Genomic DNA, 24,644 nt, shown 5'->3' on the forward strand with positions numbered 1-24,644 from the left:
GCTTCTGGGCGGCACGTGCAGGGGTGCTCCACGGGGCCCGGCCTGCCTGCCGCCACCCCAGGCAAGCAAGCTTCTCTCTCTCTGACAGATATCTAGCTGTCCCCGCGATGTCCCTCTGTTGCAGTGCTCATTTCCAGCTGAGGTAAGCCCGCACCTGGGTCCTCCACTGTCCCTTGTCCCCTCCTCGGACTGGCAGGTCCGGTCCGGCCAGAATGGACCCTGATTCGCTCGGGTGTGCCCCTTGGTGTCCACAAGCGTGGCTGTGTGCACACGTGTCCACGGCAGTGACTCAGCCCCAAACCTGGCCTCCACGGCTCCGCCTCCATTGCCCAGCTGGGTGGTGGGCACCCCGGGACATTGGCCCCCTGCCCGGGACGAGGAGGGTGGCTCAGGGACTGAGGGGGTTAAGTGTTAATGGCTATGAGAGGGGAGCTTATTCCTGAGAAACGGCCAGTTCACTCAGACCTCCTCCCGCTGGTCCCCCCAAGCCCTGTCTGTCCCCGTGAGAACTGCCACTTTAGGGTTGGGATGCTGGGGGTTTCCAGACCGGCCGCTCTTCCTTGGGCCTCTTCGGCACTGCAGGTGTGGTAGGGAGGTCTTGACTCTGGAGCTCTTTCTTTCTTTCTTTCTTTCTTTCTTTCTTTCTTTCTTTTTAATATTTAAATTTATTTATCTATTTTGAGAGAGAGAGAGAGAAAGTGGAGGGGTAGAGAGAGAGAGAGAGAGAGAGAGAGAATCCCAAGCAGGCTCTGCACTCTTAGCACACAGCCCGGTGCAGGGCTGGAACCCACGACCCTGAGATCATGACCTGAGCTGAAACCGAGAGTCAGACTTGGTTTGACTGAGCCACCCAGGCGCCCCTTGGGAGGCCCTTCTGGTGGTGGCTGTGTGTGGTTGGCTGTGACAGGCGGCGGTAGATGGCGGCAGGGTGCTGGGTATCCCAGTCTAGCCCTGGCGCTCAGCCGTGTCCCCTGTGATCTGCCTCTTGCAGCCACACCTGCCGGGCCACCTGCCCGACCGCCACAGGAGAGAAAAGCTACCGCCTTTTTAGGAGCCGTGCCACCTTGGGACAGAAAGGGAAACTGAGTAATGCCATCACATGGGGGACGAGGCCCAGCCTGGCTGGGCCAGAGCCCAGAAGTGCCACCTCATCATAATGCAAGTGTCCCACCCAGCGTCACACCCACCCAACACTGGGACGTGCCCCGTGGCGGCCTTTGCCGGACAACTTCTTAGAAGAGATTTCATTTATTTGTACATCTTTTGCACTTTCCTATTGAAGACTTGAAAAGTTTGTCTTGATAAAAGTTGAGTGACGCGTGGAGGGGGTCTGACCTGCTACACTTAACGTCTCTCTCTGTCAACGGGCTCCAGACTGCAAGGGAAGATTCTAGAAGCCCTGCTGTTGCCCCATGGACTCGGTCCGCCTGGGCAGCCCTCATTGTGCTCCCGCCCACCCCATCCCGTCCATACTGCCCGACCACCCGTGTCCTGGCCCCCTGCTCCCTGGGGCTCTCCAGTGCTGGGTGGGTCAGGACTGGGGAGCAGCTGCCCAGCCCGAGGGTGGAGACCTCGGCTGATGCCCAGGGCAGGGGGTTATTCCACCCCCTTCCTCCCAGGGCTGGAGACCACCAGGTATGTGCTATCTGTGTGGGGGAGGGGGCCAGTCAGCAGGCGTCTGGCCCTGGCCCAGAGTGGCTTGTGGGCCCTGAACTCTGATCTGAGCAAGGCAGGCCTAGCATGTGCTCCTGGGAGGGAGGGGAAGAGCCTCCTAGAGCTTTTTTCTCGGCCTATGTGGGAAGGGGCTTGCTCTCTGCCGGGATGTGGTTAGCATCCTAGCGGGGAAGGTCACAGTGGCCCTGAGGGTGGCCCAGGAGACCCTGGTCCTGCCCTGTGCCCTGGGAGGCCCATCACACCCACCTCCAGGTAAACTCTCCCTGTTCGGTGTCACGGCCACAGATGCAAGGAAACAGGGCCACCCCTTGGAGCCTGGACTTCTCCCTGCCGTCCTGTCCCCAGAGAGGCCTCAATGTGGTCACTTGCCGCTGGGGCCTGTATCACAGCCGCCCTTGCTGTGTTATCAGATGGCCTGGGGAAAGAAAGCTCTGCTTGGAGACGGGGGACTGGACGCGATGACCCTCGAGCATCCCGGGCTTCCTGCCGGGAACACCCACTGTCTCCTGCGAGGGCCCCAGCAGACGGAGAGGAGCAGCCAGGCCGGGCCTGTCTGTGTCTGATGCTTCCTCTGCGCTCGCTCGGCCTGGAAGGAGGTTTCCCAGCCGTGGGTGGGCGGCTTCCTGGGGAAGTGCCCTGGGTATAGAATCCAGGATGGGGCCAGATTTTGGGGGCTTGTCTTGGGGCCTCTTGGGCAATCAGCCAGCCCTTACAGGGTCCCAGGACCCAGGTGTCCTCTGTAAATGGCTCTCTGTGCATCCCGGGAGGGCTGGGCCCCAAAACCTCTCCCATCTTGGTGTCCCCTCGCTTCAGCATCTCTGAAAGCCCCCAAGGCTGATGCAGCATAAGCACCGAGGTGGGGGCAGTGGGGAGCATCCAGAAGGTGGCCCGCCGGCTTCCAGGACACGTGTGCAGCAGCACTGGCCTCGCCTTCTGGGGAGGGCAGGGTCATCCCTGTCCGCTGTGGTTCCTCCAGTGCCACGTGCACGTGCTTGTGTCTTGTGGTCAGTGCCTCCTGCAAAGGCTCCTGGCTTGGGCCACGGGCGAGGTGAGCAGGTGAACCCCCTCCCCCACAAGCCCTGTGATGCTCCCCTCCCAGACCTCTGGTCGGCCCTGTGGCTGGCCTCACTGGAACAGTGCTGCCCTTCCCTGGCCGCTGTGGATGGGCCCGGAGTGTCCAGCCGGGAGGCACACGGGGGCAGGGCAGGGGTCTGCATCCCTACTGTCTGGCCTCAAAGGCTGGTGGTCCCCCCTGCTGTCAGCCCTTCCTCCCCAGGAAGCCTCCCTCTGTGCCCCCCATCTTTGCCTCCATCTCAGACCTCCCCCTTGCCCTCGCCCCCCGGGCCAGAGCCAGGCACCCACAGATGGCCAGATCTGGGAAGGGCTCAGCTCTCCGCAACCAGCGCCCCCTAGAGGCCCGGGATCGGGGGCTTTGGACAGTTGGGGAGTGGCTTTCTGGTCAGCTGGTTTGGGAGAGGAAAATGGATCTCAGACTGTTTTCTTCTTAGTTTATCAGTTCTCTCCAGCCAAGAGTGGTGGCGAGCGGGTGCGGTGTCCCCTGTCTTTGGCATCTTGCGGCTGGGTTTGGTTTTTGCTGCTGGCAGAATGAGGGTCTTTGTGTACGAGCAGAATCCTAAAGTGCCAGCCCGCATTTTTGTTTCCAGCCACCCTATTATTTAAACCAGTGCTGAGTAGGCTTTCTGTCAAGCCACCTTTGGGCCACGGGGGCTCCCAGGTGACGAGGGGAGCCTGGGCTAGACTGACCACGTCTGGAAGGTCCCCCCCCCCCCCGCCCCCCCGCACATGCCTGCCCCTGGAAGTGTGTCCCATGTGAGGAGACCCTCCCTGTAATTACGCCACCTTTGGGAGTTCCTTTGTTTTCTCCAACTTATGACCAAGGTCCTGCTGATACCCACAAGGGGTGCAGGTGCCTGCCCTCCTGCTCTCGGGGGATTCCTTCCCAGGGTCCTCTGGGGCCTCCCCAGCCCAGACTGTGGCTGGATGAGCCTTGCCCCAGTGACACGGTAGCTCTTGCTCTCGTGTCAGGTCCCGCAGCTCTTGAGGGCTTGAGGGGGGGGGGTTCACGTAGAGGGTTGGCTCAGGGACAGGCGCGCCTCCAGAGCTTGGGGTGGGAGTGGGGGACTTGGCCGAGAGGCGGGGGTCAGGTCTTGGCCTGGCCATGGCCTCGGGTCCCCCCCCCAACACCTGCGGCTATTCTGTGCCCACTACCACCTCCGTCGAGGAAGCCGGCTCCTGCCCCATTTTCTCTTTCTGGAAGTTTACAGGTCGTGGTGCATCAGCCCAAAGTCATTGGCGTTGTGTTTTGGGTTTTCTTCTTAGTTTTCAGATTTTTTTTAAACAAAGTATTTTTTTAGGTGCGATAACCCAGAAAGGGCCCGTTGGGTGTGTGTGTATGTCCTGAACCCCTGACGTGGACAGGGGGGCCCAGCCCCCCTCGGCTCCTGTGTGCGGAGATGAGGGGGGGTCCTGCTCCCTGTGTGTTGGAGCCATGAGGGTATGAGGGAGCAGATCCCCACGCAGGCTGGCATCTGGCCCAGCTAAGGGGGCCGGGCCCCTTGCCCTGGGTACACCCCCAGGCCAGCAAAGGAGCCTGGGTGAGTTGGGAGGGTCCCAGCCAGGGGGCTGGAGCTGGAAGCTGAGCCCCCGTGAGTGGCGACCCGTCCGGTCCCTGGCAGGACACGGGAGAGGCTGGACAGAGCCTGCAGCCGACACAATCCCCTTTACTTTGTACTCTGTGTGTATGTCTTTGTTTTCTGTGTTTTAATAAATCCTTTGGGAAAGGATAGAATCCGTGTTTTCCTAGATTCCCAATGATCTAGATGGGGGTGGGGGCTGGAGGCGGCAGAGGAACGTGGGGGATGGGGTGTCACCGGAAGCCAAACCACCTCCCCCCTGGGAAGACATGGCCTCATGAGGCCGAGGGGCTTGCTGGGAAAGGGGGGGCAAGGAGGTGTGGTGCCTGTCTCTCCCACTTGGACCCCAAACACAGACACAACGTGGCGTCAGGGAAACACGGAGCCCCCAGTGGCACCTCGTGGACCTTCCTGGACCCTGATCTCTCCGCACCCAGAGGGCACAGCAGCCTCCCAGCAGCAGAGGATGTGTTGAGGGTAGTGGGGGGCACCCTTATCCTCAAATCACTTGGGATGTGGGGTGCCTCAGAGTCCCCAGTCTCTGCCTCTTCCCCAGGGCCCTTTTTCCCCATCCCTACCCTTTGCCCCAAGGTCAAGACTGGGGGGGCGGGAGGCGAGTGTGCGGCCCCTGCAGGTGGCGGCCTTTTCCTCCCCTCCCCACTGCCCGCGGCCGGCCCCTGGAAAGGAGAGGAGCAGAAAGCCGCAGACCCCGACAGGCTGGGGTTTTATTTGTCATTCCATAAATACGGTGGCTGTGTCTCGCTGAGTGTCGTCTGGAGGCGCGAGGCATGAGGCAGGTCTCTGCCTACGTAGGGAGTGCAGTTAGCGGAGGAGCCACAGTCATTAAAAAAAAGGGGAGAGAAGAAAAGCACATTATTTACATGACAGAAGACCGAGCAAGCCCCTCTGTCATTCCTCCGGACCTCCGATTTGCACTGGATCTGGGATGAGAAATGGGGGGGGGGGGGGGGAACTCCGGGTGTCAGCAAGGGAGAAGGATCCCACCCCTGCTCCCAGAGTGGACCTCCTTTCCGTGCTGGGCATTCCCGGAGGGGGTCCCCTGGGGCAAACTGCCTCGAGGGGAGGGCCAGAGGCTGGGAGGCTTCCCTCGACCAGGCGGCCAGCGTAAACCCATGCTGGGTCCCAGGCCACACTCCTCCAGGCCCCACCTCTGCCCAGCTTGTTTCCAGACTCTGTCCCCCCCCCCCCCCCCCCCCGACCGCCACCCCACCAGACCTCTTCTAAGTCGGGGGCCTTCCCCAGGGAAGCAGAGCCGGGTCCTCCCTGCAGGTGGGTGTGGGAGAAATGACGGCTGAGAATCAGGCTGTGGACAGTGCCCCAGGACGGGGAGGCTGCCTGGGTCCTTGCCATGGGTATTTCGGCCTTGGCCCAGCTCAACTCTGGCGGCCCTCGTCTCTGTTTGGCAAATGTGGCCAACAGGGGACTGCCTTCCCAGGTGTGGCTCCCCATGAAGGGGGCAGCAGTGTGAAGGGGGCCCAGCAGCTCTCCCCAGTGAGGGGTGGGCAATCTGGTCCCTCAGTACGGGGGCTGCCTGGCCCAGAGCACCTGGTCCCTGCCTGTCTTGGGAGCTAAACACGCATCCCGTGTGGTGGTGGGCAGTGGCCACAGGCCAGGGGCCCCTGCCAGGATAGGCTCACCCCCTCCCCACACCCACAGCGTGCAGCTTATAGATTTGGTGATGAGCCCAGGGGCCTGGGCTGGGAGGGGGGAAGGTTCTAGACTCCAGGGTCAGCATAAAGGTCAGGAAGTTTGTGGCTTTCTCAGGCCTCAGCCCAGCCAGGGCTGGCCAGGAGGCTCTCTGAGGATGGCAGGGCGAAGCAGGACCGGGCATACCGGCTGCAGTGAAGGTGAGACTGTTGGCGGGGGAGGGGTGTCGAGGTGGGGCCAGCTGCTACCTGCTGGGACCGGAGACACAGAGGCACCCTACAGAGTGGGCTCCTGCCTCCAAATAGCCAGCAGAGGCTGGTACCTCAGGACTCCCGGCTGCAGGCCTGTGCCCTTCATCCTCCCAGCCGGGGGGCTGACGGTTCTGTCCTGTTCCAGGCTGGGGGGCGGGGGGGTGGATGCATCGCCAGGAATGACTGGCTCCAGCCGTCCTGACCTCCTCACAGGGTGCATGTGGTGGTTCTGGGGTTGGTACTGCTGTCCGTCTGCCCGGGTAACCTGCTCTGGGCACCTAGACTTAGCACCCTAATGTGGGGTGCCTCACCCTGACCCGATCTGAGGCCTTGAAGAAGGCACTGCTCCAGGGGGAGGCTCCTGGGGCCTTTTCCTAGATCGTGGGGGCTTCTGTGGGATGTTCAGCCTCCCCAGCTCCCCTGCGCATGCAGCACGGAAAACCCCAGGGGCCTAAGTGTGTTCTCTCCGCAGACCCTGAGGCCACTACCCAGGCAGAGCAGAGGTGGGCCGCCTGGCATGTGGCCAGCCAGCGACCACAGTCTAGCTAAGTATGCATGACCTCAGGGCATTCTGGGGCAAGGACAGAGGGGCAGTGGGCAGGGCACCTGGAGAGGAGGGTAGGTGGGGCCCTGGAGGGACCTGGGCTGGAGCCTGCTCCTCAGGCCCCTCCCGAACGCTCAGGGCTGCTCTGGGCACGGGGATCGTCAACTGTGAGCAGGGAGGAAGCTGCCAGGACGATGAGCGTGGTTAGAAACCCTCCCCCCCCAACTTCCTGTGGACCCCAAACTGATAAGGAATCCCCCCGGATCTCTGCCCCTGCCAGCAAGGGTGGGGGTGGGGGTCAAGGGACAGCTTGGAAGGCCCCTTGAAGACCCGCTGGGGCAGGGGGTGGTGGAGAAGCGGGTGCAGAATGAATCTGAGGTCGGGCCCATGGTAAAGTATTGGGAGCCCTTGGCAAGAAGGGAGGTTGAGGGCCCCACCTGGGAGGCCCTGCCCAATGTCCAGTGTCCTGGCAGAGGGGCCACGGGAGGAGCCAGACCTGGTTTCCTCTTTCCCACCCCCAACACCAGGTGGGGGTGCTCAGCAGAGGAGAGGCCAGCCCTGCTGCCCCCAGCACCCGACCGGGTCTCGGCCTGGCCTGGACTCGGGGCGTCTCTGGGAAAGGCCGAGGCTGGGAGAAAACGCGGTGGTCTCTTCCAGGAGGGTGAGCAGGGCTGCAGGCGAGCTTGGACGGGACCGCACCAACACCCTTCCCAGTCAGCGTGGTCTCCCCAGCACGGGTCAGAATTCCGTCCCGCGAAGCGGCGAATGGTGTCTTAGCAGCGACTTTTGAGATCTTTTCCCCACAACATCTCGTGCCGCGTGATGTTTTCTTTTTGATGCAAACCACACCCCTGACTTGGCTTCAAAACAGCTTAAGCGAGCGAACAGAGAGACTGGGAGGGAAACAGAAACTGTCCGGGCAAGCGGCCGGGGGCTTCTTAGGATCTGTAGTCCTTTTTGCTGTAGGGTTTATTGCCCAAAATACTATCAATCTCGTGGATAATGGAAGACGACAGTTTTGGAAGGACCTGCGGGCAAGGAAGGACAAGGGCTAATCAGAATCCCACCAAGGAGACAGGACGGGCCTGTGGAGGAGGCTGGGTGACAGTCTTCCGGCCACTGCTGGCCCAGGCTTGTCCTGCCTCATCACATCAGCGTCCCGCTGAAGCCGATGGGGGCTATGCTGCTTTTGGGTTCCAGAAGGTCTGGGGCAGAGAGGAAGCCTGCCCTGGTACACGCTCTGCACCTCAAATGCCAGAACGTGCTAGAACTATGTCTGGCAGGCATAAAATACAGATTCCAGGGCCAGACACCGGATCTCCGCACCCCTCACCTACTTTTCCCAGCCTTCCCTATTTCAACCAACAGCAAGGCCACCCTTCCAGGTAACAAAACCCCACGGGTAACTCTGACTGGACTCTCCCTCACCCTCAACCCGTCCTGAACATCTAGGAGCCAAGCAGCTGAGCTCGGGACCAGGGACCATCAACAGCCCTCTCCCAGGGGGCCCGCCGTCACTTCCCTGCGGGTCTTTCTGTTTCACCCCCTCCTGCTCCCTAAAGCCCTTCCCCCACTCAGCAGCCAGGCAGAGAGGGGTCCTGCCCCTCCTGTGCTCTTGGGGACTCCCGTCTCACCCAACAACCTCCCAAGTCCTTAGTGCCCCAGGCGCTGCCCCACCCCCTCTGCTCCGGCCCACGCTCACCTGTGCCTCCTTTGCTCCCAGAATGCTTTTCCTCCAGGTAATTTGCACATCTCACTCCTCACCCTTCAAGCCTTTGCTCATGCGGCACTCTCTCAACAAGTCTACCCCCACGGCCCCCTTCAAACCGGGGCCCACGGCACCCCCACCCTGTTCTGTGCCCACTGGTGCCCCGGACCTTGCTCAATTTTTCCCCCACAGTGCTTGTCACCCTCATGTTCTAATTTCCTCATTTACTGTCCACTGTGTGCTCTGAATTCAAGAGCAGGGCTTTTACTGGCTCAGTGACGTAGCCCAGACGCCCAGCACGGTGTCTGGCACATTGCAGGTGCCCAGCAAACACGTGCTGGACAAACGACGGAGCGGTACCTTGCGTTCAGCCCAAGGGCCGGGGGGTGGGGGGGGACACACCCAGCAGCCCCCTCCCCGACCCACCTGTATCGCTCCAATGTTCTCCATTAGCTGGTCTGCGCTGGAAGCACCCAGGAGCACGGAGCTGACTCCCTCGTTCCTTAGGCACCAGGCTGGGGCAGGAAGACCAGAGGTGAGGGGGACACACCCAGGGCAGGGGCCCTTTCTGGCTCTGCCCTGTCCCTAACTGGGCCACACAGATCCAGCCTTTTGGTCATGGGGCTGAGGGTGCCCAGGAGGGTCCCCGTAAGCCTACAGCTCTGCATGCTGGGTTCTGCGGAAGCCCAGGCACCAACTGCTTGCGGGGGGGGGGGGGGGGGGAGGGGGCCCAAGTGCTCAGGGACCGCCCCCCATTCTCTCCCCATGAATGTAAGGGCCCCATTGCCCATGGCTGCCTGATGGAGGTGTGGCCCCGGGGACCACGGTCAACCCTCCCCCCTCCCCCCCAGCACGGTTACCTATGGCCAGCTGGGGGAGGGTGCAGCCCAGGCGCTCAGCTATGGCCTGCAGCTCCTTCAGCTTGGCCTGCTGGCGCCGGCCCTCCTCGCTCAGGATCTTGTCTTTCAGCCACTGGTAGCCCTGGTTGTGGGGGGGAGAAAGCACAGCCCCCTGGTGAGGGCAGGTCACCTGGACCTCTGCGTGCAGACAGCTGGTGATTTGTGCCAAGGTAGCACCCCCACCCCTGCCTAACCGTGTCCCACTGCAGAACAGACCTGGGCAGGTGGAAGGATGGGGCCTGCTGAATCTGAAGCCAGAAGCTTCAGGGTGGCTGAGGCGGGGTCCCTGAGTCAGGACCGGGGGGGCCCGGCAAGCCCGGGGCGAAGTGGGGGTGGGGGAAGAGGAATGCTTTGGCCGTTGGCCCAGAGGACCCCTTCCCCAGGCTCTGGGGGAGCTGTGGTCTTACCTGCCCCCACCCCTGGGATTGCAATGCCTTCCAGGGAATCCCTGATCTCGGTGTGGATTGGGCAGGAGTGGGTGGGACAGGCCTTCCTGTCTTTGAACCCCAGGCAGGGGGGCTCCAGTGCTGGATCTGCCCTGACCTGAGTAGGCCTTTCTCTGCCTGCTTCTCATCCCCCAAACCCTGCATTTGGGGGACCCTCCTGAGTCCCCACTCCAGAGGCATGTCTGCATGGGGGGAACTTGTCCCAGGGGGTGGCCTCTGAGGGACAAATGAAGCAGCTCTGCAGCCCCCAGCCCAGAGGTCTCAGAGTTGGCCTAGAGAGTGTGTAGGGGGGTACCCGTCGTGGGAGGGGCCATCCCAAATAGCACAGGTGGTCCGCCCAGCCCACGTTGTCAATGCTGAACCCAGCTGGGGGTGGCGAGGGAGTGAAGGGGACCTTTCACCCGGGGGGCGCATCCCAAGAAGAGGACAGAGGACGGCCTTTCCGGAGGTGGGATCCGGCCAGCAAGGGCTCCAAGTTCGCTTTTCCTGGAACGGCCCCCACAAGGGCCCAGGGAAGCCCCGCCCAGACCCATTGCGGCGGCCCCGCCCCAAAGCCTCGTGGATCCAAAATGCCTGTCACGTGCCCGTCCCCTCCTCCCAGCCTGGCAGCTCTTTCACCTTTAAGGAGGCTCTTGAATAGGGCGGGATGCCACTGTCGTACTTTCCGGAAACGATGCCGCAGGCCAGAGGTGACCAGGTCATGGCGCCCACTCCTGGGAGAGGAAAGCCAGGCGAGGTCAGGCCCGGGGTGGGCGGGGCTAGGGAGCGAGGAGGAGGAGGAGGAGGAGGAGGAGGGGCGGAGCGAGAGGAGGGGCGGAGCTAGGGAGCGAGGAGGGGCCGGGCGAGAGGAAGGGGCGGGGCAGGGGAGAAAGGACGGGACGGGGCGCGGGGGGGAGCCCACCTATCTTGTGGAAGAGCTCCGGCAGCTGGACCTCCACCTTCTCGCGCTGGAACATGTGGTACTCGGCCTGCTCGCAGATGGGCGGGATCAGGTTGAACTGTCGGGCCACGGAATAGGCCTCCTATGAACGCAAATAGGACCGTGGATGGTCCCTGTCCGTCAGTGGGTCTGGGGGCTGCTCGGGCAGCATGGAGGAGACACAAAGACATCCCCAGGAAACAGCCGGCTCACCTGCTCTCCCCCCACACTCCTCCCCGGGGAAATTCACCGCTTTCCTGGGAAACCGGTAGCCTGTCCCCCTACCGTCTCTGCTGGGAAAACGGGATGGGACCCCAGCGTTGAAGGCATGGGGAGGATTCTGGCACTTATTGGCCAGGTGGTCTTGGGCAAGGAGCTCACCCCTCTGTGCCTCAGTTTCCCTGTATGTTGTGAGGGTCAAGTGAGCCAACGGCATTCACAGCCTTCAGGAGGGCAGTGCCTGCCTGCTATGGTGTTACTGTTTTTATCATGATCATTATTCCAGGGCCCTGGCCCTGGGATGATGGTGGCAGTGTCAGGAAAATGCTACGTCAGGAGGAAACGTAGCATCAGCCCATTTCTGGGACTTGGAGCTCAAGGCCTGGACTCTGCAGACTCTCCCTCTGCTCCTACTGGATGGGTGTGAGCCAGGGCTGATGTCTCCTGACAAGATTCCTGGGGAAGCCCTGCCTGCCAGCATGAGAGGCCCTTTCCTCTTCGGCTTCAGACTCAGTTTTTGCATCTGTAAAATGGGAATAGGATACTGACACCTCAGAGAGCCCTGTTCTGGCTCCAGGCAGCTTCAGAGAAATAGCAAGTACTCATTAATGCTGTGAATACCAAAGGCTGATTAAAATCACAGGCTCCTAGAGTTGTGTTGAACTTGAAAATTCTGCTTAATTTTTGTGATGAAGTAGAAATCTGGGGCTCACTAGAGGAGAACCCCCCCCCCCCCAAGGATACCGGGATGTGGGGAATTCTGGGAGGAGGGGCACGGGAAGGGCTGAGGCCGGGAGGGCCCTGGAGGCAGGGGTGGCAGGTCAGCCTCAGAGCCAGTCCTGGGAAGACCCGATCCCCAGGCCTCTGCTCTCCAACCTCTGAGGAGCACAGCGCCACCCCGCTGACCCTCCTGGGATACCCTGATACCAAGAGACATCTGCAGTCCTCTGTCCCTGATGGCTCCTGGAGGGAAATGACAAGGAAGGGGATGCTTTCCTGAAAGTGTGGGAAACGTGACGGATTAGGAGATGGAAGCCGGGCTCCCAACAGCAGCGCACATTCTGAGGCAGCCCAGGCCGGGCGCTACACCTGGCGACCCACCTCAGAGTGAGCTGGCTGACCTTGGGTGTGTTACTTAACCTCTCTGTGCCTCAGTATCCACATCTGAGAAACAGGATGACAGTAACGCTTCCTCCTAGGGCATTGGGAGGTTTCAATGGGAGTCAGTCTGCATGAGGCCCTCAAGTCTAACGACAGCTGGGGCATCATGAGAGCCGGGTGCAAGTGGCTGGTACTGTTACTGCTGCCGAGCGCTGGCTGAGCTCTAGGTTCTCTGCTAAGAGCTTCGCAACTGTTCTCTCGGCCCTCAGAACAGCCTCCTGGGGGGTCATGCTAGCGGTCTTGTTCTACAGGTGCGAAAACCAAGGCTCAGAGAGGTGAGGCCATCTGTCCAGGGCCACACAGTGCTGGGATCCAAGTTAAGAGCACTGCCTACAGATGTGGCTGCCACAGGTCACCATACTGTCCCTCCCTGTAGTACCCAGTTGTCTGTGCCATCAGGACCAATGGCACTGAACGAGCCAGAGTCCTGGGTGTTCATCCCTAGAATGGGGCAGGGAACCCCATGGACACACATATGCCGAGAGGTCGCCGTACCATGATCTCCATGGAGCTCCAGCGTGACGTGCCCCAGTACATGGCCATCCCCTGGTTAATGACGTGGGTCATGGCGCGCACGGTCTCTGTCAGGAGAGAAGGGGACACTGCGGGTCGGGGGTGGGGTGACTGGGGGCATGGGGCCCAGCCTGGGGACATTCTGCAAAGACAGGTGGAGCAGGAGGTGGGGGGCTGCAAAGATGTCTTGCAAGCAATGTACTTCCTGGCTCCAGAGTCAGGTGTGGCTGGGGTTTCCAGGGACCACAGGAAAAAGGGAACCACAGCCCAAGCAGCTGGCCTTGAAAACAATTTCCCCCAGTAGTTCCGAGTCTTACGGAATCTTTGAAAAATGGGTTCTAGATGGACGGTGGCATTTCTATGGCGGATTGGAGAGAGGAGGGAAAGGTGAGATCAGAGGATGTCATTCTAGACGGTGGAATGGTTGGGGGGGGTGCGTCTCTAGTCTGGGGACGAATCACACTGGCAGAGGGCAACAGGAAGTTGCCTGTTTCGAGTCCCCCCCGCTTCGGGGTGTCCCAGGTTCTCCCTGGGATCTGGAGGACTGAATAGAGAGGTAATAATGGCATCCGTCCGGACAGCGGGCAGGGTGGGGCCCTGGATGGTTCCAGATGTGTCCCCAAGAGCCGGAAGTGGACATGGAAAGCCCCGTTTGTATCCGTCCCGGATTCTCAAACCAGCCCAGGAGCAGGCAAAGGACCCTCGCCCCAGCTACACGATACACTCTTTCTAGTACTCAAAAAAGTTTTTGAGAGATGAAAATCTGCCACTCATAGTCTCCCTACTGCTCCCGCACCAGGCTGTTTCAGCCCACGGGGATGCTGTGGTGTTAACAACATACTTGGCCTCGAATTTAAAGACCTCAAATGTCTCTCAGCTTTGCGGGGAGAAGGGCTGCGTCGTCAGACTCCTCGCTGGTCCCATACAGTGCTTGCAAGTCTCACTCCCACAGGCAGGGCAGGAAGGGGGGCTCAAGAACAAGTGTCTGTCAAAACGAAGCGGCAACCTTGACCCCTGGAAGTCCTGTCTCTCCCCAGGTGGCTTGCTCATCGGCTGCCGACATGGCGGGGGGCTGGGGGGCCCCTGAAGATGGCAGGGCGGTGGGAGAGCCGGAGGAAGGAAGGAGAATGCGGGCTTTGTTCACCCAAGCTCCCCCTTGAATGGCACAGACCCTCGGGCACCTTCTCCCGCAGAGAACGGCACCTCTGTTTTGGGGTGTCGTCCGCCCCCATCCCGGGTCCCTGGGCGCCCCTTCGGCCGAGGTCCCCTCTTTCGGTAGAAAGCTAAGGTAGCTGGGGCTTCTGGGGTGTTGGTCTTGGGGCAGGCACGCCCAGGGCCCCCGAAAAATCACACCTCGCCTTCCAGGCCTTTAGGCCGACCCCTGCCCTCTCCTTCCTTCCAAGGTCGGGGACTGGGCTCCTCTCTGCCCATCCTCGGGAGGAGGCTGGCAGGGAGGCCCGAAGCCCCGCCCCAACCCCCAGGGACCACCGACAGGCCGCCCGGTTTGACTGCCCACACCACTCGATGCCAAGGGGGACAGCTCTTGTCGGAAAGCCCGGGGGGCCCCGGGAAGATATCTGCCCACACCCAAGGCCAAGCTCAGGCTTCTGGCCGCTGTCCTTGTCGGCTTCCTCAGAAACGCTCCTAGGGTCCCCTGTGACCATGCAGTGTAACCGCCGATTCTTTGCAGCCACGGCCTCGGCCCGCATGCCGGAGAGGGAAGCGACACCCTCGTTCCCCAGCCTGGCTCCCTCTCATCCCTCAGCACAGCTGTCTCCTCACCCGGGAAATGGCACGATACACTGCAGCACCCCTTCTTCCATGCAGAGAGGGGGTCCGCCGGGTGCCTGGGGGGCGGGGCGGGCCACCGGGGCAGCAGCCCGCCGGAGCCTGCGACCAGCTTGAGAGAGAAGGGGTCCCGGGCACGGCTGGCCGGGTGGCCGGCCCACACACGGGAGTCCGGCACTCTGCGCTTCTGCCCAAGCCAATGTCAGCGGCCCCAGATGCAGGGACCACTGGGGACGACTGTCCTGCACCTCGATATTTAATGCCGGCCGGCAGCAGCAGGAGGGCCCGATCCTTCCAGCTGCTGCCAGAACCCACAGTACCTCCTGCCTCATCACAAATAATACATGGGAGGGGTCAGGTGGCAGCACCAGTTGGCAGGCAGGCGCCCTCCCACTGTGGGACACAGCCCGGCTCCCAGGGAGACCACAGCCTGCCCTGGGGCGGCCCTTAGCTCGGGGGCAGGCAGAGCCCACGCCAGGTCTCAGGGTTTGGCCTGCTCGAGTAGGTATCGTGCAAGGAGGCCAGTGACCGAGTTTTGATGGAGGGGTGGGGCTGCGTGGCAGGGGGCGAGAGCGGCAGGTGGCCCAGCCCGCCCAGGGGACCTGAGCACCACGCGCAGCCACGATGCTCGTGGAGGAGCCCGCGTGCCGTGACGGGGCAGCTGGCCACCGGTGTGTTTTGCTTCTGCTTGATGCAGGAGCTTAGCAGACGTGACCTACAACGTTAAGACGCGCTGGAGGCCGCTCGTCCTAGGGATCCCCCCGGTGTTGACTCCTGTGGGCCCCTGGTCTCCCCAACCCTCTCCCAGACCATCCAGGGTCAAGGTTTCAGGCGCCCATCCCAGCATCCTCAAATCAAGAGGAGCCCTGGTGGACAGACAGCCGGCCTCGAGGATCACGGCAGTGCAAGGCGGGGGGGGGGGGTTGGGGGGGCAGGGCGGGGGGGGTCATGCATGGGGCGGGGGGGCGGGGGGGGCAGGAGAAATGAAATGGCAGCGCTGGCCAGGCGGGGGTGAGGGCGGGGGCTCCACACTGCTTTGCTTTTCCTTCACTTGCAAGATGTTCTCATAGGGTGCTTATTTTTCCTTTATGCATTTTATGGAGAAGTTTGTCTTGGGGGGAAAGAGAGTAGTGTAAATAAAAACACTGTCTCATAAAATGCAGCTTGGACACAGGAGTCAATAGTCGGGCTAAGGGTACTGTGTACCTTCTATGATGAATGTCCTTGACTTGGAGGAACTAAATGGGTCCCCTGGTGATAAAGAAAGATTTAAAGAGACCAGAGTTTATAGCTGTGGGAACACGGACAGGCGCGGCATGACAGAGAGCGTGGGGAGGGGACGCACAAATCTTCCCAGAATACTCATTTTGTTTAAAGACAAAAAAACGAAAAGACAAAAACCAAACAGACCACACAGACCCCACACGCAAATATATACACGCACGCGTGCACGGTATATATAGAAACAAATGAAGAAAAAATAACTCGAACACAACTTCATTTTCCAAATCCCTGAAGCAGCAAAGCACAAATGAGGAGCCTGAAGCAGGAATGGCGGGGGGGGGGGGGGGGGGGGCGGGGGGGGTGATGGGAGGGCGGAGATGGCGGGAGAGGAAAGAATAAATACGCGGCAAAGAAACCAAAACTGCTTTTCAAAGCACCGCTCCTCTAAGTAACAATTTACCTCTCAGAGCAAGAGGCCCCTAAAGCCTCCCGGCAGAACGGGAGTATGACTGAAAAGAACACAGCAGTTGCAAACAGCCATCGTATCGTGACTTCATTTAGCTACGGAATAGTAAGAGCTGAGAGGAGAGGACATTCCACTCGGTTCTGAACCCGGGAGGGGGCGTAGAGCCCGCACGGATCAGGTGCATATGGACCCAAGGCCAGGACGGGGACTCGGGGACTCCGCCTGGAGGTGCCAGCCCCCCCCCCCCCCCCCGCCCCGCCCGCCCCCAGCAGCCGGGAGGCCTGGGTGCCCCGCGGAGAACCCACCTTCCATGGGCGTGTTGGGGTCCGGGCGGTTGGCAAACACCACATCCACGTACTCCAACTGGAGCCGCTCCAGCGAGGCTTTCAGACCTGGGGGGCGGAGTCAGGAGGGGTGGTCACCGTCTTCACTGACACTGCTGGGCCAGTGTCACCCGCGCACCTGCATGCGGCACAGGGAGCAAGAGGTCCCAGGCACCCGGAGCCGTCACACGGCGTGGGGACCCATGTGGGCAGGCGCCAGCGGAGGTGAAGAAAAGCCAGGACCTAAGTGGGTGCACGCCCCAAAGCGGGGGGTCGTGTGGTCGGGTCCACAGGCCAATGCTCTGTGACTGCACGAAGGGGTGCCCTCCTGCACGCCCTGGGGGCCCACATGGAGAGCCAGGTTCTCCGCACGGAGTGGGAGCTGCATCCCTGTCCACGCACCAAAGGCGCAGATCACCAGTGAGCGCTGAGCAAGGGCTCAGAGCAGAGCCGCACAGAGCCTGCTGGGGCTGCGGGGGCCGCAGCAAAGCCCCCCTAATCGTGTGATTCTTAAAGGGACGGGTGTGTCATCTGGGAGCCCAGGTGGAAAAAGGCACAAGTATAGGATAAGCGGGACAGCCTACCCGACTCCTCTCCCCCCCCCGCCCCCCCCCCCCCCCCGCCTCTCTCTCTCTCTCTTTCTCTCACTTGTGCACAGAGCGCCTGGCTGTGTCTGCACCTTTCCTGGGTTCTTCCCAGTCCTCCCCCAAATCCCAGAGGTGGCCACTCTTCCCACACCCATTTTACAGATGTTGCCACAGAGGCTTGGGGAAGTGATGTCCCTTGCTCAGGACCACCAGTCAGCATGGGGCCCGGCCCAGGCCTGTCTTGTCTTCCCCAGGACCACAATGCCCATCTGAAGGCGGTGGTGCCCTGCTCTGGTGACGCGGAGGCTGGGTGGAAGGAGAGGGTGGGACCAGAGTGAGGGGCATCTCCAGGCCTAGGCCTGCGCGTGTGGCTGGTGGGCGGGGGCACTCTGTGTCCTTCACTTGGGCATCTGCAGGAGGCTCCGTGGGTTCAGGGGCCGTGTGGGGCCAGCGCGCCTCCCTCACCTTCTATTATGTGCTTCCTGGAAAGGCCCCTCTCGGTCTCCGCTCTGAAAAACAGCACAACAGCGTGTGTGATGTTGCAAGCGGTTTTGGGGGAAATGTTCATGATGCAACGTTAGGCCAAGAAAAGTAGGTCAGTGAGTGCCACGTGCATCTGATTCCACTTGGGAGACAAACCACAGGCTCCAGGGGTGCGTTCATGCAGCCAGGAGGAGGGGCGCTGCCCGGCTGGCCTGGGGGAGTGGGGGTGGATGCAGGGGGAGGGGTCTCTGGGTTCCAATCGGCCCTTCTGTTTTGCTTAGATTTTTTTTTTTTTTAAGTGAAGAATGAATCATATTTATAATTCCTAGGAAGCCGATTTGGTCCGGTCCTAGAGACAATGAGGGGCCAGACCGCTGGAAACGGGCAGGGGTGGTCTGTGGCCAGGGAAGGTAGCACGTGGTTGAGACAGTCCACGAATTTTCTAGGTTTTCCAGAGTTTTGGGGATGTTACCCCTGTAATCAGAAAAAGAAAAAAAACAAAAACAAAAACCAAGCCCATGAAGGTAAAAAATACAAATGAAACAAGGTTTGAGTAAAAGGCAACTCAGCCGAAGCTGCTTTTCCGGGACTTGATGTCCCTCAGTGGGGCTGGGCACCGGCCGGGGCAGACGGCTGCACAAACACCCCCCGCCCCGGGAGAGCCTCCGATTCGGGGCCGTGGCTGCTGACCCCTGACCCCGGCCGGGAGCATGCCTGTGCTGCACCTACTTTCCTCCCCAGAAGATCTTGGTGGTGATGACCAGGCTGGACCGTCTGCGAACAGAAGAAGAGGGGTGTTACTGGACGTAGCTGGGGTGGGGAGGGGTGTCTTCAGTTTACAAAGAGGGTCCTAAACACCCTTCTCATCTGGGAGCACGGGGTGTGAAAAGGGTGCTTCGAGATCATTTCATGTTTGCCGTGTGCGAGCCCGGGGTCCTGGGGCTCCCCGCTGAGCCAGGAGACAAGCCACAGACGCAACTAACTCATCTTGAAGTTGGGCAGTGGGGAGTGGGGGCCGGGGGGGGGGGGATGGAGTCTCACGCACCAGACCAGAGCCCAGAGCAGGACACACACTGGGGGGTGCAGGGAGCACGCTCCCAGGAGGTCAATGCAGGGGCTGCAGCAGAAGGAGGGGCTCCAGTGGGGATGCCGAAGGCGAGGGGGCCAAGCAGTCTGGCTCTTCCCCTACAGGCCGGAGACAGGCTTTCAGAAAGCGGTTTGTGGGACGGCCTTGGGGAGAGCCTGGGGCATCCGGAGGGAGAGACAGGTGGGTGGCGCAGGACCCGGGGTGTGAGGGAGCTGGTGTGTGGGGTGATGGAAAGCCCCGAGGGAAAGGAATAGATTCGGGCCTCCTGCTGTGAATCCACAAGAGGCAGGAGCTGACACCTGTTTGGTCCTGGAGGGATGAGCAGGGATAAGGATGGAGCCTCCAGGCCACATCTCATCAAGACCCTTCCCAGGGGAGGGGGTGCCCGGGTCCCCTGTGGTTGTGTTTTCCTCCCTTGGAAGCAGGGGGGCTGCTCAGGAAATAGCTCCTCAAAGTCAGAAGCTGTGGCCCCCTTGAGCTCCGTCTCCAGGCAGGGGGGTGACCGGATATGCATTTCCCGAGGTATTCACCTAAGACCTAACCAGGGGACCCACTAATACATGCGATTTCCTTTAATTACTGCGTGAGGAGGAATTTTGTGATGAATTAGAGCTGAGAAGAAACAAACAGCTCCGTTGGGACAAGAGGAAGGGTGTCTGTCATCTGTCCCCAGGGGGTTTTGCACTCGCTGGCGGGGGAGGGTGGGGGGGTTGGGGGGGTGGGGTTGGGGGCAGCTTTACAACAGCTTCTGCTGTTTCTGAAAATAAACACATGCAGGCCTCAAGGGGCCCCCAAGTGCAGGCGAGTGCCCAGCCCCGTCTGTCCTGGGGAGGGTGGAACCCTCAGGCTTCTGAGCGCCTTGTGGGAGGGCCCTGAGCAGCTTGTGGGGGGACCCCAGCCACAAGGGCCACCACTCCCCAGACAAGTGTGATGGCCCTTAGCTGGCCAGCCGTTTGACAGACTCGGGCCCTCGAGCCTCAGGACAGCCCTGCCAGGGAGGCCAGACGTGGTCCCTTTACAGGTAGGGCCAGTGGCAAAGGGTGGAGTCCAAGTCCGGAGAAGGATGTCCCTCTCCTCAGTGGCTACACCCTCTGCCTTACCCGGGCCATCCGGGAAGTCCTCATGTCCAGATCTTTTTGGCCTGACACAAATCAGAGCGCAACCTAGTTCCCTGGCCCCCTGAATCCCTGCTGGACCAGAGGTAGAGATCAGAGGCAGAGGAGCAGAGTCAGGGGCACAAGGACTACCCCCCCCCACCCCGCTCGACTCCCCCCCTCAAGCAGAGATGCCTCTGGTCTTGGGGAACGGAGTTTGGCACCTCACTTGGTGACTCAGCCGAAGCTTCCCGCCTCACCACAGCATCCCCCACCACGGTGTGAATGCTCTCTACCCCTGGAGGCAGCCCGGGGCTGGAATATTCTCCCCAGTGAGAACAGTTCTGAGAAGTTCCAGGCTTTCGAAGGACTGGCCGGCTGCCCAAGGGCCAATGAGGCCTCACTGAGCACTCCACTGGGCAATAGGAAAGAGCAGCTTCGGGGCCCTAGCCGGAGCTCGCCCAGGACCCAGCACGCATCTGTCCCTCACGGTGCCCTCCTCCCTCCCGCCTGCCTTTTCCACGCTTTTCCCTGTGTGCGCCCTGGACACTGACCACAGAGAGAACAGGGTAATTACCTCCATCCCTTCTTCTTGATGATGTTTCCTAATACCACTTCAGCCCTGCAGGAAAGACCGAGATACGGGGATTTCATTACAGCGCGACAAAAACGTTAAACCTCGCCCCTACCATGACAATGGGCCACTTGGTCCCCTCTGTGGAAATGCCACTGGGGCCACAGAGCCAGGCTGTTCATGCTCGCCTTGCCTTGGACACTTCATTCCAGAACGAGGAGAGAGCCTGCGAGCGGCTGTCACCCCCCATGAAGGTGGCCGTGAGCGGTGCCCCTGCAGGAGCCTGTACAAGCAGACGGCTCCAGCTCTCACAGAGAAGGAAGGGGCTGATGTCCTGTTGGTGAGGCCTGCCGTATCCCGTTTCCCTGGCCTGCTGGAAATTCAGCGGGGAAGATGTTTGGCAACGTTCCGTGGGTGAAGTTTCCAGAGAAGTGTCTATATATTTTTTAAAAAGGTAAATTATTCATCAAGTGCATCCTCTCTTTTCAGAGACGATCAACATGTATTCAGGGCCAGGGGCTGAATTTCCAGCAGGGTGCATGCGTGTGTGTGTGTTCACGTGTGTGGGTGCGTGCATCTCTCTTGTTTCTTGCTTTTGAACGCTAAAGAGACAAACGCCATGAGGACTGCTCTCTGTTCTTTTTGGCGTCACTCTGGCCCTGCACCAAACCTGGGCTAGCGGGGGTCACGGGCGGGGCTGTTCCAGCCTTGCCTGGCACTGTAGCGCTGGCTTAACTTTTAAGAACTTTCTGCTTGTAGCGAAATGTTTCTGAGTAAAAACAACAGACGGAGAATGATCCATACCCAGTGCTACATTCCAATTATAAAAGCGCCTGAGTCATCCACTCAGAAATAATGGGCTCTAATTTGCAAGCTGTTCAGCATACATTCTGAATGCTCGTCATTCGTGGTCAAGACGTACAGAAATTCACTCAGCCCTGGGCCTCTTCCTTTTATTCCTTGGCCCCTCATTTGTGGGACAAAAGATGAGGAAAGGAGGAAGGGAGAAAAATGAGGAGTGGTCCTGGGGTTGCAGGAGCTGTAGACCATCGGCTAATCAAAGCCTGTTGCTTGTGGCTGTGAATTCTTGTGGCCCTGCATTTGGGAAGCCTGACATCTGCTTGGGGCTGGGGTGGGGGGGCGGCGGTGGAGCGGGTACAGAAATCCTGCAGCTCTCTGGTAAGCGCCCAAATTAGCATCAGCATAAGAAGCAGGGGGCTCAGCAAAATATGTGCTTGGCATTCTGGTTAGCAAGAGGGACAGTGCCTGGCCCAGAAGCCACCGGAGGAGCCCGGCAGCCCCCCCACCGCCCCCCAGAACAGCTTCTTCTGGCCTGTCCCTTGCTTCCCGTGTGGGTCACTGCTGGCACCATGCCACTGATGGGACTGAGGGCTGGACTGAGAAGGAGCCGCAGAGGCGTGCGGAGGAGAGGACAGGATGAGGGCAGTGGGCTCCAGGGGTAACAATAACCCACCGGAAGCTGCTCTGAGTCCCCGGCTGCTGGCAAGGGGCTCCGAGAGGCCCTGAGGCTGCCAGGTACCCAGTGCATTTGCCCTGCTATGCCAGCCCTGGGTGTCCAGTTCTTCGGGGGGAGTGAAGACAGGGACACAGGGAGTGTGGCGGCTGTGGAGTGGGGTGTGCAAGGCTTGTACACGGGGCCAGGCCATCTGGAGCCCGAGAAGGCTGCCTGGAGCTGTCTGCCGCGTGCTCTCATGGGCAGCGAAACCAAGGCAGGAGCAGGGCCAGGGAACGCCTGCGGGCCTGGCATCCGCATGGGGCTTTTCTACCTCTGACCCTTTGCTTGGTTCATCTGTCTGGAAAGCATTTCACTTTGATGGGAAGAAGCTGCCAGCAGGGAGGGGTTAGGAGGGGGCTGTAGCACCGGGGGGGGGGGGGGTGCAGAGGGCTGCTGACAGGGACTGAGGAGATCTGGGGGTCCCAGTGCAGGTTCCTGGGGCTGTCAGATCCTCAGACCCTGGGTTGAGACTTGAGAAAACGCCCTGCTGGGTCCCTGATTCTCAGAGCTCTGGGCCCCAACTCAAGCCGCAGGTAAGAACCCAGAGCCCTCAAGGCAGGTGCTGGCCCCGCAGCAGCCACGGTGCACAGCCAGCCCGGCTGCAGCCGACCCAGCTGATGGGAACTTGGCTCGCCCCAGGCAGGAGGGGCCAGAGGGAGGACGAACAGAGAGCCAACAGATGACTTCACAAACAAAAGCTGACTTTTGGAAACCCGATGCAGGAGAGTGGATGATTTGATTACAGCTAGTCTTTAAAACTGAAGCCAGCAGCCTTGGCTGAAGAGGGCTTTTACATAATTGAGTAGGGAAGTTCACTGCCAAGATGGGAAGTGCTTCCTACAGTGCTCGGCTGGCCAGACTCTGCTCCCCCCAGCTCGAGAGGCCCTGCCGTTCCCTGCAGCCCTCACTGTACCATTAAGACGTGGGAATGTCAGGCATGTGGCGCTGGCCGCAGGAACGCGGGGGACGGACGACAGCTTAATCAGGCTCTGGCCCAGCACAGCATCTCAGGCACCAGAGGGACTGTGGTCCTCTCTGTGTTTGGATACATGGGGAGTTTAGTAAGTGACCGGTGTCCCAGTGTTCTGCAATTCTGGCCCCATGCAAACAACACCTTCTGAAGCCACTTAGACTTTAGAAAAGCAGGCAGAGTGGGAGGCCCATTGTGGACGTTTGGGAGCAAGGACCGGAGTACCAGCAGCTCTGGTTCTTCCCAGGGAAGCCAGGGCCTGCACCACACTTTCCCCACGAGAAAAGACACGTACTTGCCCGCCGCGTAGACTTCTGCAGTATCGAAGAGGTTGATGCCATTGTCGTAGGCCAAGGTCATCAGCTGCTCTGCTATCTGAAATGAGAAAACCAGGCCGCTAGTGTCCTGCCAGGCTGGGGGGCGTGCCTGGGGTTCCAGGGCATCGCCTCGTGGCTGGGGGGTCCCCTGTCCTGCCAGGGCTGGGGGGTCCAGGCCCTGCACCCGGGGCTCCGTTCGGCCTCTCCTGCCGAGGGACAGGCATGGAGGCAGCTCTCAGCAGCGGACCCACAAGAAGGAACAGCTTATGGGTTGCGAGTTTCAGGCAAGCAGGACTCTTACCTGTTGGGTCATCACAAAGCTTAGCACCTATACCAGGTTGAACACAGCCCCCCCCCCCCCCCCATAGGAGGGCGATAGATCCGGGGGGCGGGGCAGGAAATGAATACGTTTTTAAAGCTACGGCTACGACGTGTCCTATGGCCGCATGCCCGATGCCTTCCCAGCAACCACACGAGGATGATGTTACTACTGTTTGCAGGTGGAGGAAATGCCACCCTCGGCCGGCAGGCACGCTGGCCTCACGGGAGGCCAGAGTTTGCTGCCCAGGCTGGTCTAAGTATGAGCTCGCGCTTCAGCAGCAGTGACCCACTGGGAGTGGGGGTGAGGCTCGAGCAGCCGGGGGAGGCCCCCCTGCCATCAGCAGCCCCCCCACGCTGCAGCGGAGAACTCTGCCGGTCCTCTGGACAGCGCAGGTGTCCCTTTGAGAGTCGTGGAGGCGAAACTCCCCCGCCCCTCACTCCTCAAAGCTCAGCTCGGGTGCCGAGCCTGCGTCCCCAGCTGCCCAGGGTGGGCTCGGTAACACTCCACAACCCTCAAAACCCGTAGGACGAACAGCCAGCCACATTTGGGTTCGCAGAGATTCTCTCCATACCGGACTCAGAAGCCCCACGGGCCGGGCAGGTATGGAGGGTGAGGCCGGTGGCCGGTGGGGAACCCACACTCCGTCTCTGCCCCTGGAAGGCAGCTCAGCGTGACCACACTCCTTGAGTTTTTTCAAGAGAAGCCAGAGATCCAGGGAATTTGGGGGTGGTAAAAATTTCCTGATTTTTCAAACGTGGGCAAGGAACCCCAAATATTTCTGATACTGAGCAGGCCAAAGCTAACTCCCATCAGTCAGCAGCTGTCATTTGAGTCAGAAAGCCCAGGGGGTGGTAAGGCTGTCCGCGGGGGATTTTTTGGATCCACCTGCAGGGCTGACGGCTTCACTGGCACTTAAGTGTGATCACGCTGTCGGGAGGCGTCCGGGCGCCCTCCCGGAGCCTCCCCCAAACCCCCATGCATCTCTCTCCACCTCGGGGGTCGCTTTCTTGCTCTTCAGCGCTCCAGGCACAGCAGGCTCCCTCACCAGTTCGTCTTGTCTTCATCCAGACTTTTCCGGGGTGCGTCCCACCAAGCTGCCCGAGCTCTGCCCGGGAGAGCACCCAGCGCTGGGCCCAGGCAGGGTTATACAGACGGTTTGGGGGTGACGCTGCCTCCTGGGGAGGGTTCTGAGCCGAGGTGACTCAGGGCCAGGGCTTTTATTTTGATACTTCAGACA

General features: G+C 60.6%; 2 protein-coding genes across 14 annotated transcripts in view; one reads left to right on the top strand and one right to left on the bottom strand.

Annotated features, from left to right (window-relative positions):
* CHD5 (chromodomain helicase DNA binding protein 5) overlaps window positions 1–1,324 on the top strand; it is a 59,712-nt gene extending 58,388 nt beyond the window's left edge. For 2 of the 3 annotated variants that reach the window (XM_078452511.2, XM_078452513.2), the window contains exons 41-42: window positions 89–142; window positions 992–1,061. In XM_078452511.2, coding sequence (XP_078308637.1) covers window positions 89–96 — 8 coding nt within the window. In that variant the 3' untranslated portion in view covers window positions 97–142; window positions 992–1,061. Of the gene's footprint in view, window positions 1–88; window positions 143–991 lie in introns of all 3 variants that reach the window. The other variant, XM_078452512.2, reaches the window with a different exon arrangement.
* A 3,703-nt stretch (window positions 1,325–5,027) lies between these two features.
* The window catches only part of KCNAB2 (potassium voltage-gated channel subfamily A regulatory beta subunit 2), an 85,890-nt gene continuing 66,273 nt past the window's right edge, over window positions 5,028–24,644 (bottom strand). For 8 of the 11 annotated variants that reach the window (XM_060626212.3, XM_060626206.3, XM_060626210.3 and 5 more), the window contains 12 exons: window positions 23,064–23,143; window positions 20,286–20,330; window positions 18,257–18,301; window positions 17,510–17,553; window positions 16,440–16,526; window positions 15,651–15,695; window positions 12,639–12,724; window positions 10,746–10,866; window positions 10,463–10,557; window positions 9,360–9,480; window positions 8,926–9,014; window positions 5,028–7,819 (listed from right to left, as the gene is read on the bottom strand). In XM_060626212.3, coding sequence (XP_060482195.1) covers window positions 7,730–7,819; window positions 8,926–9,014; window positions 9,360–9,480; window positions 10,463–10,557; window positions 10,746–10,866; window positions 12,639–12,724; window positions 15,651–15,695; window positions 16,440–16,526; window positions 17,510–17,553; window positions 18,257–18,301; window positions 20,286–20,330; window positions 23,064–23,143 — 948 coding nt within the window. In that variant the 3' untranslated portion in view covers window positions 5,028–7,729. The remainder of the gene's footprint in view (window positions 7,820–8,925; window positions 9,015–9,359; window positions 9,481–10,462; window positions 10,558–10,745; window positions 10,867–12,638; window positions 12,725–15,650; window positions 15,696–16,439; window positions 16,527–17,509; window positions 17,554–18,256; window positions 18,302–20,285; window positions 20,331–23,063; window positions 23,144–24,644) is intronic. The other 3 variants (XM_060626214.3, XM_060626213.3, XM_060626217.3) reach the window with 1 other exon arrangement.

This window comes from Panthera onca, chromosome C1 (genome assembly GCF_046562875.1).
Source record: "Panthera onca isolate mPanOnc1 chromosome C1, mPanOnc1 haplotype 2, whole genome shotgun sequence".
In the NCBI taxonomy this organism is placed as follows: Eukaryota; Metazoa; Chordata; class Mammalia; order Carnivora; family Felidae; genus Panthera; species Panthera onca.